At 39.6% G+C, this 20251-nt stretch overlaps 1 protein-coding gene across 4 annotated transcripts in view; it reads left to right on the top strand.

The window, feature by feature from the left end:
- LOC105683508 (putative polypeptide N-acetylgalactosaminyltransferase 9) overlaps positions 1-20251 on the top strand; it is a 160509-nt gene that overhangs the window by 102389 nt on the left and 37869 nt on the right. For 3 of the 4 annotated variants that reach the window (XM_048657361.1, XM_048657347.1, XM_048657353.1), the window contains 2 exons: positions 10334-11348; positions 12462-12660. In XM_048657361.1, the coding sequence (XP_048513318.1) occupies positions 11108-11348; positions 12462-12660 (440 nt within the window). In that variant the 5' untranslated portion in view covers positions 10334-11107. Of the gene's footprint in view, positions 1-8407; positions 9302-10333; positions 11349-12461; positions 12661-20251 lie in introns of those variants that run through there. The other variant, XM_048657357.1, reaches the window with a different exon arrangement.

Below are 20251 nucleotides of genomic sequence, written 5' to 3'. Positions count from 1 at the left end.
GTCCAGCTCGCTACTGGAATCATGCATGCGTCGTTATATGTATATTTTAGAAGGGTTGTTTGAACGGGTTACATGATAAATCAAAAAGAGGACCGATTCACTGAATAGGTTTGAATAGCGATGAAAAAGTTTTTTAGGCTCTCGTATAACTAGATCGCTTTTGGGTGTGTGTATACCTATTACCTGTGTATAACATGTATATAAAAAACCACACCGAGTCGTTTGAGGGTTTTAATGGTCATCGAATGCGCGCGACCCATTCATGGATTACCGTTAATTCCAACCAATGAACGACGGATAATACGACGAGAATTAGGTTTGTCGCAGACCGAAGTGAAATTCATTCCGTTTGAACGATGAAGATGGAAAATAAAAAACTAACGTTTTCGTCGAAGAGAAGATCATATGAATTATGCTCGGTATGTATGTATATCCATGATACAATATAAATTCGATTTTAAACGTAGTTGAAAAATAGAAACGTTCATTTCAAAAGAAAGTTGCAAGCTCTGTGACAAAAAACGAGAGGGACACGGAAAAAATACTTTCTGATTTTGATTCTAAAAAAAAAAAGAAAAGATACCTTTTACAGTTTCATCCATCTAACGTGAAGTCTTATTGGTGAGAAAATATTCTTCTCAAAAAACGTTGCAGTCAACAAAAATTAAAACAGACAATGAAGAAATAACGAGAAGTAAATTTTGATTTTGTCTTCAGTCGGTCTTTTTTTTCCCCTCATTCCGTTGTAATCGTCCAGATTCGGAATGGATCCCACCGCTGGTTTCGGGTTTCATCGATTATGCCGGTAATTATTGAAAATTTGCTATGCGGAGCTGCGATTTTTCAATTTAGGGATATCCGATTCTCGCTTCGCTTCTGCTGATTCGAATTCTGCCGATTCGGAATCGTATGCTCGCAGACCCAAACGGATCTATAGCTCTCACATGATGCGGTGTACGTATTCCTACCTACCCTGAGTATCGCGCGTCGGAATCCCCAAATGGATAATTTCGGGACCAGATCCCTCTCGACGCGGAGATGTGAATATCGTAATTAATTTTACCACGCATCAAACATGCCCTGGGATACCTAGACGCTAGATCCGGCCTCCTAGACTCCGGTTACCGGTCTACTCCGTTCATATTAGTACTCACCTATTCCATATACCTAGTTGTCCCCTCTGCTATACACACGCCGTGTACCATCCTCCTCCCCCCTCCCCCCCTTTTCCTCCTTTTCCCTCCGCCGACGACCTTATGCAGCTAATCCAATGCAGGTGCGCGGTCGTGTTGACTCGCGCCGCGATTCACGGGATACAACGACGTCTACTTTGACTATATAACTAGGCACCGTAACACCGAACGGTATACGGTAAGCCATCATCATCATACATGAATATGCGTTAATTAGTGGACACCCCGTACACCTACTCGTATCAACGTCCGCTGTGTTACAGGTAACCCTGTCGGGTTAGAATGAGCTTGAATCTCCTGCGAAATTGAACGGAAACAAAGACGATTATCTTGCGATAGAAAAAATTTTGAAGAAAATCAAGCGATCGAGATATATTTTTTGTTTAATGCGATATTGTTTTCTGCAAATGAGAAGACAATATCTTCAAATTCTATTCGAGAGACTTCGATGACTCTCACTCTAATTTCCAAGTTACACCATTACCTCGTGTGTTACACGTGATCTCGAAATGACCTTTGCAATTAAGAATACGTTTTTAACGAGAAGTCTTTGACGAGGATTTTTCTTTTTTTTTTTTTTTCTTCACCTTGAACGATGACGATAATGTGTATTCGATGATAAATTTCGCTAGACGTTCGACCGTGTTATTATCGGAGCTACCTGCGTTATAATTTCGGAATATCATACGAACGATTATTTTATTTCATTGCAACTCGTACGCACAGAGTTTGAACGAGTAATTTCAGTTGTACGATACCATCGAATTCAGGGTGTACACCACTCTGTTCCGGAATATAACTTTCCACCGCACGTTGTTCGGCGGTGTATTCGAATGAATTGTTTGAAAGCAATCGATGGCGATGCTCGCGACGCGACGCGACGTGATACGCCCACACGCGTGCAAATCGCGAGAGAATAATTTAGTAAGTGCAACTGTAACTGCGGCTGGAATTCTGTTTTCTATAAATTGTAATCGGTATCGATTTGCTCCGTATATGTATACATACCGCGTGTCCCCCACCGTTTGCATCGTCGTACGTCTAGTTGCCTATCATCGAGCGCCAGGATTACGCTGTATCCGTAGCACCTGATGGCCGGGCAACTAGACCTACGTTCGAAATTTGAATTATTATTTAATTTTTGGAATTAATATTTCCCTTCATCGATGTAGCCGTGGTTGATTTCCATTGAACTTGGTTCTTCGTTCTCTCTTTTTTGATGACATTTTTTTTTTTGTCGATTTTTCTCCGCTCCAAATTTGGACGCAAGTAGAGCGTATTTGAAATTCTGCCACCACGTTTATGACCCAGAGACCAGGTGATGTACATACTCCCGCTGATTTTCTTGGAAATTTAGGTGCAGTATATACATAAACTCAAAGCGACCTGCTTCGTGTACGTAGAGCCGTACATACCAACTTGTTCCACGTTATATACCCGAATATATATACATATACATATGTATTTACATACGTATGTACGTACATAAGAGATGGGTCCACGGTTTTAGAGGGTAACTAGCTTCTGTGTCAAGGGTTTTGCAGGACGGGCGATGAAAATTTCTAGAATTAATTAACACGCGCCACAGTTTGCCGCACGGCTATAACGCGGGGGGGACGAGCCTAAATTTTGCGGTTACATTTGCCCCCTGATGCCACCTTTGAAACTCCGGAAAACGACGCGACGACCGCGACCGTGAAGACGAATCTTCGCGTTTTCATGTATCATCAACGAAACACCTGGAGAATAAACTCGCTACGCCTACCTTACACGAGGCGCGAATTGTGAAGCGCTTTTTTTTTTTTTTTTTTTCCACTCCCCGAATTCAAAAAAGCTGAAATGAAAGAAAAGTCCCGGTCGGTTTACATTATCTCGAACCTTGGATGAGAGATTTCTTTTTTCTCCGATTAGATTACCCCCTCGTTTCATTTCCATACGGATTCTAATTGTATCCGATCCTTTAACCTCGAAGGGACGAACTTTTTTCTCTTCTTCACATAATTCGTTCCTTTCTTCTCTTTTCTCTGTTGAATTTGTTTTTTTTTTTTTCTAATTTCTCTCTCTTTTTTTTATTTCTTTCTTTCGTCAGGTGAATACACTCCGACTTTAAAGCCCCTTGTATTATACACTTTACCCACCTGCCTTACATGAATAATTAGCAACCGTGTAACAAACGCGTTTTAATTTTACCTACCTTCTGTAATTTTTAGGCGTGCGTGGGAGAGAATTGTGGTATTTTTTTCATCGCCGTTGTTATTATCACTGTTATCGTCCTCGTTATTATTTATATCATTTTCGTACTTCGCCAGGTCGGTAGAAATCCGTTATCAGCGAGAAAATTTTCTATTCTTCAAGGTGACGTTGCCCAATTGTCTGACGCGATTGTATTAGTGTACTCTCAACGCGAGGAAATGCGGAGAATAAAAGAAAGGCAAAAAAGTGAAGAAAAGGGAAAAGGGAAAAGGGTTGGGTTGAAACGAATTTGCAGGTCGTGATAACTCGACATTTGTTAAGGGATCTGATACCGCGATACCTAGCCATCCCGCACACGCTCAGATATTTTTTATAGTATAGTAGTCGTACGTACGTACGTAGGTACGGTGTGCGGTAGAATGTTGTTCGTCTATACGCGCGGTGGTAAAATACCATTAATTGTATAAACCACACCAATCACCGTCACTGTAGCCTCCTTTTCTTCTTCCGTCCGAACCACGTGTACAGGTACACACGATGTTGTATAACCTGCACCACCGAACAAATCGTTTCATCCATTAAGATTACATCTTTAGGCTCACTCACCTGTATTACGCCCACTTTTACATGCGATATAAAGTATACGCAACGACATTACGCAGTTCTTGCGCGATATAGCAGGACAGTAGATAATCATTTTGTTTGATGGTGTTAGTCTCCATGGAAATATTACACGCCAAACTTGATTTAGGTATTTATTCATTCGTCATCGATCTTATTTGGGGGTAACCAGAAAAATATATATTTTTTTTTTTTTTTTTTTCTAAGGTTTAATCGGACGAGGTCTGTTAGTTAAGTCGTTTTATAGGTATATAAATTTTGGAGTACCTACTGCAGCTAGTCAGTTTTGGTATGTAACTACCTGTACATAGAATAAGGAGGAAATTTCGAGTTCTGATTTGGCGGAGATCCAGAGAACGTTTCCTGGAATTTATATAACACGTGTATATATATATATATATTTTATATCGTACGTAGGTAGAAGTATGTCCGCGTTGGTCCATTAGTGGTTACCCTTCTAACTCCGCATTGCTGCAGTTCAAATCGTAGAGCCCTCGGTGCCAAAGTAGTTTCGCAGCTGGTTTTCCAAATCTCTGCACGCGAAGTATAATTACTGCATAAAGCTATCCGTGACAATTTGTTTTTCATTCATTGATTTTTTTTTCTTTATTTTTTCTCGATAACTCCTCGCCATTGAATTCTCATTAATTTATTTTACTTGGGTTTTTTTTTTATTTTACAAGGTGTACATTTTAGAACGGTTGATCGAATTATATTTTATCGATTGATTCATTAATTCATTAATTTGTTGTTACAAAAATCGACTAGCCTAGGGAATTTATGGGAAAATAATAGCGTAGCACATTATCGAGCAGAAGCACTCGAGCTTCACTTCGACAATCGCAATGGTTATATTTCAACTGTAAGCGCGGCGTCAAATGCACTTATTCAATTATACGCCGGGTGCATTCATGACTTGCGCCGCTCAAGCGGGTACGTCGCAATGGTTTTCCCTACCGTAATACTACTTCGCATACCTCTGAAATTGGGTCAATTGTGGTTTAATACCAACAATAAGAGTGGGAGGAAGAGACAGGGGGAAATTCTACCCCGGTGTAGATATGTAATATTGTAATCTGCTTCTGCACTGCGCTCCTGCAACTCGTCGCACTCACTACCCATCCTCCACGTTTCCCTAATCTTATACTTTTGTGCACCCGATTGCGGTTCGTGGCCACGACTCATTCGATACCTCTTTCTCCGTTTCTACCCCCGACGCTCTTTCTTTTCTTTTCTTTTTTTTTCATGCACTGACGACCCAAGCTGTAAACCGGCCGTACAGCTGTGCAGTCGGATACTCCGAACCGCAAGCTTAGTAATCGACTGTTTACTACCTTCGAACTGCTGCTGCAGTTCGCATAAAATTGATAAACCAACCTGCACCACTGGCTTGGGGATATGCAAATATGCACAAAGTGCAGTGTGCACAAATTTTACACCGTAGGTACGGTGATTGGATTCGTTGAACGAAATCAAACGAAGAATATGAATAATCAAAAGTGAAAAAGCGTACCTTGATTAGTAAACGATAATTTTTTTATTCCACGTGCAGTTTTTTTTTTTCTTTATCTTGAATCGAAAATTCCAAATTTCACAAAATCAAAAATCTTGTCAACTCGACTGTGAAGTATTTATTCGATCCCTTCTAACGTGGTTCGTATTTCTTTTTATACAAGTGCCACGCAATCGCGATCACGTACCTACATACAAAGATATAACGTAAGTGAGCATTTCCCTCGACGACGAGCATCAATTTTCCCGTTACTGACCGTCTGCAAGTAGCGAACTCTCGGGGTCTTCGTAACAGTTGTCGCGAGTTGTTAGGAAGATCCGTCGTTATCCGAGTCGGGTGCATAGGATAACCTGCGAACGCAGCAGCACGTTTACTTCTTCGTTTGGTCTATAAATATACCGATGCATTTTCCCGTGTACTCCTCTTACGAAGCGACGTTAAACGCAGTATACCTGGTAGGGTGAGTTAAAAAAAATTTTTTTTTTTTGGTCAGAAATCATAGAAAATATCTCAAAATTGTCGATTGTGATTGTTTTTTTACTCGTTCACTGTTCAAAATTTTTTTCCTATTATTTTTGTAATTCAAGTATGGAATCAAAAAATGACATGCTCTTTTTTTGACTTGAAATTGAAGTTGAGTAAAAAAAAATCACAATCGAGAATTTTTTAATGTTTCCTATGATTTTTAACCAAAGGAAAAATTCGATTGTTGAGCAAAAAAAAAATCATTATTTTAATTGGGTTTAATATGCTTTTCTTACGTATTTTGACCTCAGGAATCTGAATCCAAAAGAAAAATTGACCTATCTCTAAAATTGACCGAGTTATTGCTAATTTTTAGCTTTTTGGAGTCAAAAATAAAAAATTGACTTTTCAGTCTATCCTAATGTAATTTGAGCTCAGGAATCTGAATTCGAAAGAAAAATTGATCCATCTGCTAAAATGACCGAGTTATCCCCATTTTTTCGCATTTTTTACCATAAAAATGGGGATATCTCGAAGGGAAAAAATCGTAGCTCAATTTGGACAACGGATTCGTGTTCCTGGGGTCAAAATACATTAGAAAAGTGCCATACGATTGATTTTTAAAAATAAAAATTTTTGGCCAAAATTTGAGATTTTTCCAAGGGGTACCCCTTACGATTTTTTCAAATTTTGGCCAAAATTTTTTATTTTTTAAAATTGATCGTATGGCACTTTTCTTATGTATTTTGACCCCAGGAACACGAATCCGTTGTCCAAATTGAGCTACGATTTTTTCCCTTCGAGATATACTCAAATTTATGCCAAAAAATGCGAAAAAATAGGGATAACTCGCCCCTTTTTTCAAAATAGATCAATTTTTCTTCCAGATTCGGATTCCTGAGCTCAAATTACAGTAATATAGACTATAAAATCAATTTTTTATTTTTGACCCCAAAAAGCTGAAAATTGGCGATAACTCGGTCAATTTTAGAGATAGGTCAATTTTTCTTTCAGATTCAGATTCCTGAGGCCAAAATACGTAAGAAAAATTTATTAGAATCAATTTTTGCACTACTTTACTTTCGGCCAAAAAATCGAATTCTTTTTTGGCTTTTCAAGGGTGATTTCACGTATAATCAGCTCAGGAATCCAAATCTGAAAGCCAAAATCATCTACTCGTGCAATCGATCGAGTAATCATCAATTATTCGCTGTTGGGAGCAGAAAAATTATAAGACATTTTCATTGGTTTTAGTCGTAGACGACCCACTTTGATTCATCGCAATCCATGCAAGGGTCAAAATATTCGAATTTCTCGGTCTACGAGGGAGCACGAGCTTTACTGGAGTCAGGTAGCCACGGGCGCGCGGTTTGTTGTGGAGCGTCACCTCTGCTCAGCCCCCAAGGTGACGTCTCACAACAAAGCGCTACCCTGCTGGCTACCTGATTCCAGCAAAGCTCGGGCTCCCCGACTCAACTTCAATTTTAAGTAAAATAAAGAGCATGTCATTCTCTGATTTTATACTTGAATTACAAAAATAATAGGAAAAAAATTTTGAACAATGAACGAGTAAAAAACAATCACAATCACTTGATTAATTATTCATTCAAAAAACGAGTGGGCTACCTCAAAATATCAAGTAAACAATTTTTTCCACAATTGAAAATTTTTCTTTTTTCATAAGGTACAAATTCTGCCCCCATGCTAAGAAAATAAAAAAAAAATAATTTTGTTTCAACCCACCCTAATACCCCCACGCGGTTTCGTTTATTTGCTTCCACTTGTAGCACCGTGATATCGATCGCGAGTCCCCATAAAATAGGTAATACCTACCGTTCAGACCGATTGAATATGACAGTATAATTCCACGTCAAGGGAGCTCCGGCCCGGCAAATCGCTCCAACTCGCCTCGTTCGAAACTAGCGTACAAATCTCATAAATATATAAAAAGATAAAACAAACCGGATTAATAAATAACCGACGGAACGAGAGCAAAAACGATAGAGAAAAAAAATAAAAAAGAAAAAAAAAAAAAACAGAAACATGATGGCGTCAAAAATATCATACTTTTGCGTATGATACAACGGAGAGTAGAATTTTCATTTTTTTCTTTTTCGCTCTCGAAATTTCGATGCAGGTGAAATATTTTTCATTCGGGAACCTTCCACAATTGCCTGTCGCGAATATTATTGTGATTCAACGGCAAGGGACACACGAAAATTGTGTATTATGTACGATACATAGTTTATATGTATATCTCACGTATCTACGTGTCTCTTCTTCTGGGGTGATAAATCAGTTTTTCGCGACATATACAAGAATAGTAGGCGAGCCAATGCCATAGATTTATGGGTACCTTGATCTCTGAAATTCTCTACCAATATTCTATACCGTACCAGCATCACCGTCACCTTTCCTCGCAATGTGTCATACACGACACGCGTTGGATTCGTTTGGTCCGCGTCCGTTTTTCAAAAATCTTTTGATTCATACCCGTAACTCCTTATGCTTTATGTGCGATACAACGCTCGAAAAATGTCGCGACATTTCTCCACGAATCGTCGCAATTTTCTTCCATCAATTATTCCTGTCTTTGAGATCCGAGGACTCGACGAAATACGCTAACAAGATCGAGGTTCTAATTTTTGCAAAGGATGAAAAAAAAAAGTAACCGAATTGTGTACACATCTTAGCTGCGTTCTCGTTAGATCCCGCGTAAGTGTACCTGAATCCGTGTGACGTGGAGTCCATTGTGACGCCGTATCGTTTCAAATTCGGTCTCCAAACGTTTATTGAATTTTTCCCGTAAAGTTTGAGGCCAACCGTGTTTTGAGGTGGTAGGTATATGTATACCTACGTTACACACACACATACACACACGTATCGTATATACCCACCGTATATTATGTGCAGAGGAGCACACGTGCACATTTATACGTCAGGTCGTATATAGGCTCAATCGACTGGATGCCGTTTCATTTCGTTTCATTCCACCGTTTCGAAACGGTCGAGGGATGTGTTAGGGTGTAGGTGGAGAAGGGCTGGATTCTACGCCAACTCTCGTCGAGTTGATAAAAAAGAAAAAGAAAAAAAAAAATAAATAAATAAATAAGAGAAGAAGGGGAAAAAAAAAAAATGTAAAAATAAAATAAGAAAACGAGAAGAAAAAACGATCGGTTTTCGCGGGGTTTTTCATCGCGCACTACCACCTCGGTCACGTCTGAACGTCCCTCGAGTGCTCTTTTCAGGAACGCGAACCAGCTCCGGGCGTCCAACGCATCCGGAATTCAAGCGCGAATTTACCCATCCCCATATTGTACGTATATATATATGTGTATATGTATATATATAACTGTACATGGTACATAGATATACTACGTACGTATGCTGTATATTCCGTTCAACCCTTAACAAAACGAAATCCCCGCGTCCATATTTATGTGTGTACTTTTCTTTATTGTGTGTTCTTTTTTTTTTTTATTTCTTTTTCCTTCTTTTAATGGAGAAAAAAGCGTTCGCCTTTTTCTATGACGATTATACGTGGCTTCGAGTTCCGGTTAACTCGCTCGAGATTTGGAAGGAAGGAGTTTGAAAACGATCCTCGCGATCGCTTTGAATTCACCTCATGCCTCGGCGACAACCGAAGACCGACCCGCGGATGGAGGTAGGGGGAGTATATCTATGCGGGAAAAGGAAGGAGACGGTAGTTTTCAAAAAAGAGCAGACGAGCATCCGATAGATGGATAGATAGATGGACAGATAGACACATTCGGATTCGCTTCGATGCTACGCCGTGTACGAGGGTGTGACTTTCTTTCTCGCGTTTATTTTTTTATTTTTTTTTTTCACACCCCGCGATGAGAATGCACGGAGGAAAGGCAGCCATTACCGTTTATTGGTTTATTCCGGAAATTCTTCCACGAGCTTCACGGACGGAGGGGAAGAGCGTATAAGCGAGAGAGAGAGAGAGAGAGAGAGAGAGAGAGAGAGAGAGAGAGAGAGAGAGAGAGAGAGAGAGAGAGAGAGAGAGAGAGAGAAAGAGAGATTGCGAGTTAAAGCTGAATGTCCTTTTCCTTTGTGCCAAAACGAGGTGTAGGTACACGTGTCGTTCCATTTTTGCTATCCATTTACGAAGCGTGAAAAAGTGAGGCACAATACCCTTCTCGTATGTACAGTGTGTCCTCGATCTCGCACAGCAGTTTCCTTACAATGTGACCGAATGGTAAAGCAGAGCGCACCCTCCCGAACTTTCATCAACCCTTAAAATTTTCTTTCTTTTTCTAGTTATACTTTTACTGTGTTGGATGGAAAAATGTATTAATTATCCATCGTTTCTGATGTGTTTCAGGTTTCGCGATGAGATGACATCTTTTCCAACGCTGGAGGCTGCGGTTTGTGATGCTGTTGCATACGGAGGAGGAGTTTAGAAACCATTGAAACATATCGCATTATACGTGTATGACACGTATATGTTGTTACAGTAATAGGATTAAATCAAATTTCTAGTGCATGGAGTTGCAGTGGAGATGTGAATGATAATATTCGTGCATTAAGTATAGTATGGAGAGTTACGAATTGTGAAATCGTGTTTCTAAGTGAGTGTTTGTGCCATACAACAGTAATTCGTGCATTACAATCATGATCAATCGTCGCCGGAGTGTGTAGAGAAAAAAAAACGAAAGAAGATATCAATTTTATTGTGATACATATCGTGATCCACATATCTAATCCAATCGTAATAACCAAAATCAATCAATAGGTATTGTTGATCGACCGATGTAAAAAAGGTAGCTGACGGTGTGATATGATAAAATAGACAAAAAAAAAAAAAAAAATTAGGAAAAAGAAACTTAATATCAAAAAAACCTTTAAAAAATAGTGCTCAAAGTATAGTCAAATCAATTATTGAGGGGTTGGAAAACGGACCATTGATTAACAAAATAATTAGAAAATCTAAAAACATAAAATCGTTTTAAAAAAAAAATGTTGCTCAGGTAACCCCCCGATTTTTGTTCTAAACGAGGTTTTTTAAAAACGAATTTTTAAACGAATAAATGATTCGTGTAAATTAGTTCGAATAAACGAAAACAAAGAAGCGAAAGAAAAAAATTATTTCATCGCGATGAAGTTGAAGTTGAAAATTGCGGTGCTCGCTTGCGCGGTGTGGTTGACTGTTTGTTTTTTACTTTATACCGAAGACGGAGCTGCGGTGGCGGCACAAAGACATGCGGCACCCTCAGGAGTCGCTGCGCCACAAGTTGCCAACGGTTTTGTACCACCGGCGCTTCCACCCCGTCGGGATACTCCTGTCAATGGACAGAGTAGGTCGAAGTTGAACCAAAACCAAGCCGGACCCGAGCAAGGTGAGCAAATATTTGATATCGGGTATTGGGCGAAGCCAACGAATATATATATTTACCACACCCGTCAAAGTTCGACCGTCGATATTTCCGAAGATGAAAATTATTCGGAAAACAACTGTTACTCCGCTTTCAACTTGTCGTATTTGAATTCAAAGTATTCGCTTCTCTTCCACGGTTGATTGCCTCTGGACATTGCGGTTTCTTCATATTTAAAAATAGTATTTCCAACTTTGCGGACCGCCTGTAGTTGAACTGCGAACGAACATGGATCGTGAGCGAATTTAATTTTTCTTTTACTCTCTTGTTTCTTACCGATTCGACGGATAAAGTTGATTTACATACGTGATGGCCGTTTACGCGATTGATCGATGGTTTCAGCTGAGAATAGTTTCTTTTTATTCTCTGACAAAGGGAATTTCTGTTACCGCGCGTTGCTCAACTGCAGGTGGTTTGCTTCGAGAAAAGAAATACCTGCTGAAGTGATACCGAACGAAGCTCGCAAACGAAAGAAGAAGTAGAAGAAGAAGAAGAAGAGGAAGCATGAAACTGGAAACGAACGTCGACGGAATCCGAAGAAGCCCGTTACACACGTCTCTCATTTTATACACGTATAGTCATACGTACAGTATATCGCATCTGCGTTGCACACTGCAAGCCCGCAGTTCCACTGCGTCACGAAAAGGAAGTTTTACTATAGAATTCTAGACCGTAATCTCCTACGAACGTACCTTGCTTATTCTGACTTTGAGGTAAAGAAAATTGACTTTCGACTGACGGCAACAAAGAAAACACCGGCAGCTCACATCGATTGACGTACAACAATTTCTTAAAGTAAAATGAAAAACGGAAAACTGAAATGAAAAAAAAAACAACCCCCGCTCGTTTATGTACAGAATAGTAATTCCTTATGCACAGAGGATACGTAGATCGTAGTAAAAAAAAAAAAAAAAAAAGAAACGAAAAACGAAAAACGACTGCTGCTTCGCAAATTTGACTTTCGAAAGGAATTATTGTGCTTTATTTCTCTCGAAATTCGTGTCGGTTTATCTCGCGGGTCGCAGTGAATATCGACCCGAGGGACTGTATCTTCTTTTTTTTTTTCATTTTCTTCAGGTGGCGGTGTTCTCGCCGCCCCCAGGGAACTGGACGCGTCCGCACCCGGGGAAATGGGACGCCCGGTAACATTGCCAGCGAATCTTACCGCCGAAACTAAAAAGTTAGTCGATGATGGATGGCTAAATAACGCGTTCAATCAATACGCCAGTGATCTCATATCCGTACACCGCACTTTACCGGACCCCAGGGATCAGTGGTGAGTAGAATCTTTGAAAAATCTATTCTTAAAAAATTAATGCAACAATTTGTTGCATTAATTATGAAAATATACGTCTGAGAATCTCAACGACGTTGCGTTGGATAATTTCTAGTTTAAGCATGCTAAAAATAATTTAAAATTGAAACACGAATCGATCATTTTTATACAATAAATTCACGACCCGGCGAATGATAGAAAACTAAAAATTCTTCGGCAAAAATCATTCCAACTCGATTCAATCCAGAGGCGACGACACGAGGTAAAACTTTTTCGCAAGATAATACGAAGCTGGGAAGAATTATATCGCGTAAAATTAGACCAGTGTCAACGCACGGGATGGGCAGGGGCGTATGCTCAAGTGGAGTGAGATATCCGCAACGCTGGGGTGCGAGTGGGTGTATAGAACATGTATATCTCCGTCTCTTTTCCGTATAATATGGTGATAAATGGTGAAAAACACGAAGCTTAGCACCCTGTCCTCCGACTTACCCTCGCGAATTAACGGTCTATGCCACGCTGCCGATCTAGGGGGTGGACAGAGTAGCATAGAGAAAAGGGGAGAGAAACGAATATCAAGTAGAAAAAGGGGTAGAGGGTGTCTTCGAAGTCTAGATTCTACATTCTCTCTCTCTCTCTATCTTTATCATTCGGTGTATATACCTCCGTTCAGGTTATACCCACCTAGAAATCTAGGTCAAATCAGTTCCCGCGAGTAAAATCAGGAGCGACAGATATTCGTTCGCACCCCCGAGAATTGTATCACGGTCTGTCTGCGCCCTCCCTTGATTATGTTAGCTGATGCTGCTACCGCCACTTCCCCGCGCTCTATTCCAAGACACAAAATCCTACAGGTTAGTCCGGAAATCCCGCAGGACTCTAAAATCGTAGACCCTTGAAATCCTCGATAAATATTGCACGTATTATACCTACGACACGGTGGTATAAAATTTTTACATCCGTTTTTATCCTTGAATAAGAAGCTCGTGTCGCTTCCGCTTACAGGTGAATGAAGATGATTTTCTAGCATGCTCGGTTTCCACGTGATCAATTGTTCCGTGCAAAAAATTAATTAATATAAAAAAAAAAAAAGGTAAGTCGAGAATGACAAAGAGAATAATTTGCTCTATGGTTTCTCACCGTACGCAGCTAAAATTTTTGTATTTTATTTTATTTTTATGTTTCGTTAGACACATAATATGGAGAATTTTATTGGATGTATCGGTGAAGTCATGGGATTTTTTCGTCTCTCTTCATAATACGTCCACGCGCGAAATCGATCTTTCTTACCTGTAATACCGAACATGGCTCGTGTTATTTATACGATCCCATACATAATATCATATTTTTAGCACCCTGAACGTAAGTTCTCGAGTTCCAATTCCGTTATACGGCAAAGTTGATACTCTTCAACCCCCTACCCCCCCTCATCTCGTACAAATTTATTTACGGTCAAGTAACAAAACGAGAGTAGTATATTATATAAATAAAACCGCAAACACTTCCGAGTAATTCACCTCTGTCAAAAGTCCATTTACAGTATATCTTCTGATCCGCGCACGTGTATATTCATATATATTGTATATCGTACATTCATGTATATGTGTATGTGTATAAATTGCAATATAAAAATGATAGAGAGTAAAGAAAACGAAAATGAAAGAATAAAAGAATAAAATAAATACGTATTATACAGTAACATTGTCACTTTCCGCAACGCGAAAAGTTCGAATGCCGGCATATACAACAGCTGGCTACGTGTGGATGTGTCGCATGTACGTTATGTACGGTATATATATTTGCGGGAGGAAAGAAGTAAAAATATGTCGGAAAGATATGTGCCGCCGAGAAATGGAGTCGCCTCGTAAAAATGAGTGCCATTTTCTTTTATTGCGAATGGTTTTCGCCACGCAACGAAACGAAACGAAACGAAACGTAACGTAACGTAACGTAACGTAACGTAACGTAACGTAACGAACCCACGTTGTTACATAACCGTTAATAAAAAAAGTAAATTGGGGGTGGAAACGCATATAGGTATGTGTATTCGTATCTGTGTACAAGGATTGTATCTATTTTTCTTTATTATTATCGCTGTCGTTATCGTCAAACTAATCTCACGACACATTTGCACTAATGTATAGATGTATATACAAAATATATATCGATATCGTAATAAAATTTATAAAAATTGCGCCCGAAATGGTCCAGCGAAAAACGAAAACGAGAATATAACGTAATCTTGACAATTTTGTTCCACTTCTGCACATACCGATATGCTATTATACATTATATTATAACTTATCTAATAAAGGCTGTAAAAACTGTAAAAGCTTATTTATAGATATTAAAATACGCATTCGCCGTATACGCCGAAGAGCGGGGCAAGATGGGGTAGGTGAGAATAAACGAAATCGTTAAAAATTAAGACTAGATGAGGTAACGGGAAAAATGGGATTCCGGTGTCGGGAGGATTTCAATCTGGGATAGTTAAAATTGGACGATAAAAAATTGTCTGATTCTTCAACGAGTTTGTACAACCACTTAATTAGTCTTCTCTTATTTTACGCACGAGAATTTTAAAAACTCGAGAGAGGAGAAGAAAAAATCAACGCAAGAGCTAAAACTTGCGACAAGTATATTTTACTCGTCGTCAGTCTGCCCCGACGAAAATTTTTTCCTTTCTTCTCTCTCGTGTCATTGTATTTGACTTTCGACTGTGAATAATCTTCGTCAAAAGCAGAACTTGAAAAAATGGAAACCAGTATCGAAATCCCGATAACTATTATTTCCTCCGTAGCTTATCCTTTTTTTTTTATCTTTCTCATCCTTCTTCCCTACATGTGAGGTAATTGTTCATTTGGAAAAAAATTTCGTGCTACATTACCGTTCGGAGGGAAGTCGAGCCAAAAAAAAAAATTAAATACAATTCACGATGGTGTTAATTTATGTTGAAAAAAAGAAGACGCGAAACTGTTAGTCACGTTTTCGAGCACACGGGTGCGCAGGTGGTGTACTGTATAAAATCCCCCATTTGAACGAGGAAAGCAAGGGGAGGGGGGCGGATGAGGAAAAAATGAATGAAAATAAAAAACGAAAAGTGAAATGAAATAATTGTTAGTCAGATTCGCACAGGTGTCCAGAGAACATTTCGCTCGTTAACTTTATTAAATATCTCACTCACTTAATTAATATTCTCTAACGACCCCCCCCCTCCCCTCCCCTAAAGAGATTTTAATAGCACGTTTAATAGTATCGCACATCGCGCTCGCTCGTTTCACGATGTGTAATAGTGGCGGTTGTTCGTAATAATAAAAATTCGTGTTTAGGAGAAGGAAAAAAACTAAGACAACGCAACAACAGTTGATGAATGATTAATTATTAACAGATGAAAAAATAATTAAATAATAAAGAAGAATACCAGCTGCGTGCCAGAAAAAACAAGTAAAAGAGAAAAAAGTAAATGAAATAAATAAGTGAGATTTATATTTGTGCCGGGGCAAGAGGAAAGCGGCGAGGGGAGAGGAGGGGAGAGCTGTGCGGAAGACAAGCGAATATACGTGCGGTGTAAAAATTAAGAAGAAAATAAATAAATAAAAAATGCCGCGACTTTTTACCGCATGTATACTCTGCATAAGCCTGACTTATTTACGAGCTCGAATCTTAAAACTAAAACTCTCGTCTTTCCTTCGGAGCTTGTGAATTTCGACAAACGCGCGCAGCGGCCTCCGAAGGTGCGCAATTTTCAATGTTTTTGAAGGGAGAATAAGAAGAAAAAGAAAAGAAAAAAATTCCCGTGGATTTGGGTAGGAGAAAAAAAAAAATCAGTTATCAATTTTTTTTCATTCTTCTTTTTAACGAAGACTTACGACGAACCTCGCGGGTGCAGTCCGTGTAAATATTTTTTTTTGCGGATCCGTGAAATCTACCCCGTTGTGGATATTTTATATACCCGTGTTTATACAGCGGTGGTAGGTCTCTACGAAATACGTAGGTATGAGCTTTCCAACGCTTGCAACTATAAATTCACAGCCAACTTTTGGCGAACCGCGAAGCTACACTGCTACCCCGTAACAGCCAACACCCAATCCTCGAATGTAGCAGCCTCACTGCAGATATTACACCCTGATTTTCCGCGCACCATTCCAAACTACGCTCTCCTCTCTCACCCTCTTTACCTACCCTTGCGCGCTACCCTTGTTACTGCAAGTAAAAATTAACCCCATGAATATTAATTGTAATTTACATGATATTAACAAACATTACGAGCCGGGAATGAGACGGAGGGGGGAGGGTGGAAGGGTGAAGAGTTAGTGGAAAAGTATGCTGTTTCCGATACAGCTTTTTATTCATTCATGCAGTGAATTCCTTGCCCGAGTGCGCTGTGAAAATTCTTGCTCGGCTACCATACGGACATATTGTATTTACGGAATTTACATTTCGAGGTGAAAATATTCTCCTCTAGAATAGAACGGGTATTACCGAATAGATGGAATTCTGTTTTCGGTTGGTCTACATCGTGACGGAATCACTCGAACCGATGGCACATCGATTACGTGGTCTAATAAGTTTTCACTTCATACGGATGTTTCTGCCGTCGGTGTATCGCCCGATGGTATTGAATGTAACTCCCGTAATAATCGCACTTGACGATCGAACCAAGTGTCGTAAAACTCCAACGTTGCGCACAAGTCTTCTCTTTTATACACTTCTTGTAATAACCTAGTTGTAAAAGTGGTAAAAGTCACGCGAGACCGCACGCTAAACTCAACTCTACGCTCAACACCCCCTTGCCCTATACATATACGTACCTATATCGCACGGCTCTCGAAAGAAGCTTCATGCGGCTATTACTTCTGTCGATCCATTTTTCTCTTTTTCTCCTATTTTTTTTTTTTTTTTTTCTTCTTCAACTCTACACCTATACGTACGATACCGTGTAATGTGATCAAGGGTTGGGCGCTACACCCTTTTGTGTCTTTCACGCGCTGTATTCGTGAACTTTTTAAATTATTCTCTCCGTGGCTAAAACTATCGATTCTCGCCGTCTGATACGAGCGCGTATTTTCGATCTTAGAGTGACGAACGCGCTCGTCAATTTTTGACTTTTGACATTTTGGTCAAAGCGAATCAGACGTAGATTTTTCATCAGCTAAATCGGACCCTCGATCGTTCATCAGATCGAGTATATTGACGGAGACGATGAAAGTTTGCGAGAAAGTTCGTAAGTAAAAATGTTCCGGTTCACATTGATTTCTTGTTAGAAATCGGATAATTATTAAACTCATACGTGTGAAGTTCTTTTTTATTATTCCCGTTTTTTTTTTTATTATTATTCATTCAGCGCAAAGCTCACACGTACGTACGTACCTATATCCACACCCAGGCTATGTACGGAGGAAACTTTGACCGATTTTAGTTATAATGAAAAGTTAACGTACTTTTATCGAAATTTGCATACTGCAACGGTATCCCGGTTAGGAAAATTCCCCCGTAGACGACGGAAACACGTCACGGGTTTTCGAAGTTATATATATATATATAGAAGCGACACAACGTGTACGTAGCCTATATATTGCACATCCATTACTCTCCAGAGTACAGTTTGGTATTTGGTGGGTGTATCACTTTTATATAAAGCTACGATAATCCCGAGCGAGTAACTCTCATGCATAATTTGCCATATGGATATTTTTACCGTACACATATTGCGGACACTCCGCCCTCACTTTTTTTACAACCAGAATAATAACGACGCGGTAAACAATTTTAACTTTTCATCATCCAAGATGACGCGTGTACGTAGTAACATGTGATGGCGGAGACGGACGGGGTTCGAAAAACTTTTTTATCTTTTCCAAACATTTTATAAAAATTTCACGACCATATATCCCTGCAACGAGGAAAATTATTGCAGGCTACGCGAAACGAGGAACTTTTCTGCAAAATTTTCGGGAAGCATGGAGAATTTCACTAGCTCTGGTTTTCGACGTAGAACATTTCTGGACAAGTTTAAAACGCCAGGAATAAGCATTTCATAATTTACCATTAACCAACATCGGGAGGTCAAAGTTCGTTTGGTATTCCTTCACCATCTTCCTTCCTTCCTTCCTTCCTTCCTTCCTGCGTGCCTGCCCGTAGCAGATGAACGGGTGATGTAACGCTGAAACTTTGTGCTTCGGTCGTAAGCCGTGCAAGTTAATTTCCGTGATTTCTGGGCTTTCGGTTTGCCCGGATATTTCCCTCGGCAATTGAGCTTGTTGTACACATTTCGGTCGGTCGAAAATCTAAAATCACTCCCGTGATATCAATTTATCTGATTTCAATCGTTATAATAACGAGGTTCGTTCGGACGGTTAATTCGATTGGGCGAAATTTTTTTCCCGCACGGATACTTTTTGGCTAGGAATCGTTTGTACGTCGACAAGTTTAGGTTTCATGCATCATGTATGCGCAGAGATCGACCATCGGCGGGCACGTCCGTACATAATCCGTACAATCGAATCTCAATCGGTTCGTCTGCACAGACGCAGTGATTCTTGTGATTCGAAACGAATAGCGGTAAGTTCGCTGCACAGAAGCCGTTCCTATGTACGAGCAAAAGAGTGAAAAGAGTGCAGACACGATTGATTCGAGTTCAACGAATCATGCGTCATTTCTGATTCACTTCGAATTTTTTCGTCGAAGATTCGGGTGAAGCGCATGACGAGAACAAGCGGGTGAAGAAAAGAATAACGAAACTCCGAATAAGTACCACCCCCCAGTTTGAATTTGAGTGTACAGATTGAAGTACATCGGTCTTGATTAATTAATTAATTAATTAATTAGTTATTGAATCAATCAACCCGTGCCAATTAATTGGCGTTCTGTAATAAACTCGTAAATGATGATTAAAAATTCTCAAATATTGCGCCCCCGTGTGCGGTGTGAGCTTTTAGCAAAAGACCACGTTCGAAGTCTACCTCTCTCTCTCTCTCATTATTCTACTTCAGAGTTTGGTAACAAGTTTTGGAAGCGTACAGCTCCTGCCATTGCTGATGCTGCGACTGCTGAATTACGCGTGCTCCAAGGAAAATCCGGGATAAATCGAGATAACGACCTATTATATTCTCATTCGTACTTATGAGGGCTTGAGGCTCGTTATCGAATATTTATCATCCCCTAATTGTATAAGTCTCACCTGCGGTACTCTTCGAATTTTATCAAAATCGAGTTGCTGGCTCTTTCAAGTTTCTGTGTCGTGTTGCAAAGATTCGGTAGATCCTATTTTTTTTTCATTCGAATTTAAAGTTCACGTCGGTCGAACGTATTCGTTATTGTATGATATAATCAAGTTACTCCATTGTTTCGAATTTCTATTCATCTGGCGTTCTACGCACACGCGTAATTTCCCGTCATGCCAGTCGCTTTGCCGCCAATTATTGAAATGATTCCGTTATTTTATCACGACTTCAATTAGATTACTTCATTGAGTCAATGAATAAGAAGCTCGAATGAATTCAACCTCAATTAATTGTCAGATGACATCAGCGAAATATAGTTATACTCGTTTGAATTTACATCAGTATCTAAATTGTTGTTTTTTCCTATA

This window comes from Athalia rosae, chromosome 1 (assembly GCF_917208135.1).
Source record: "Athalia rosae chromosome 1, iyAthRosa1.1, whole genome shotgun sequence".
Classification (NCBI taxonomy): domain Eukaryota; kingdom Metazoa; phylum Arthropoda; class Insecta; order Hymenoptera; family Athaliidae; genus Athalia; species Athalia rosae.
Note: the sequence above shows the minus strand (reverse complement) of the source record. Positions and strands in the feature narration are given on the sequence as shown.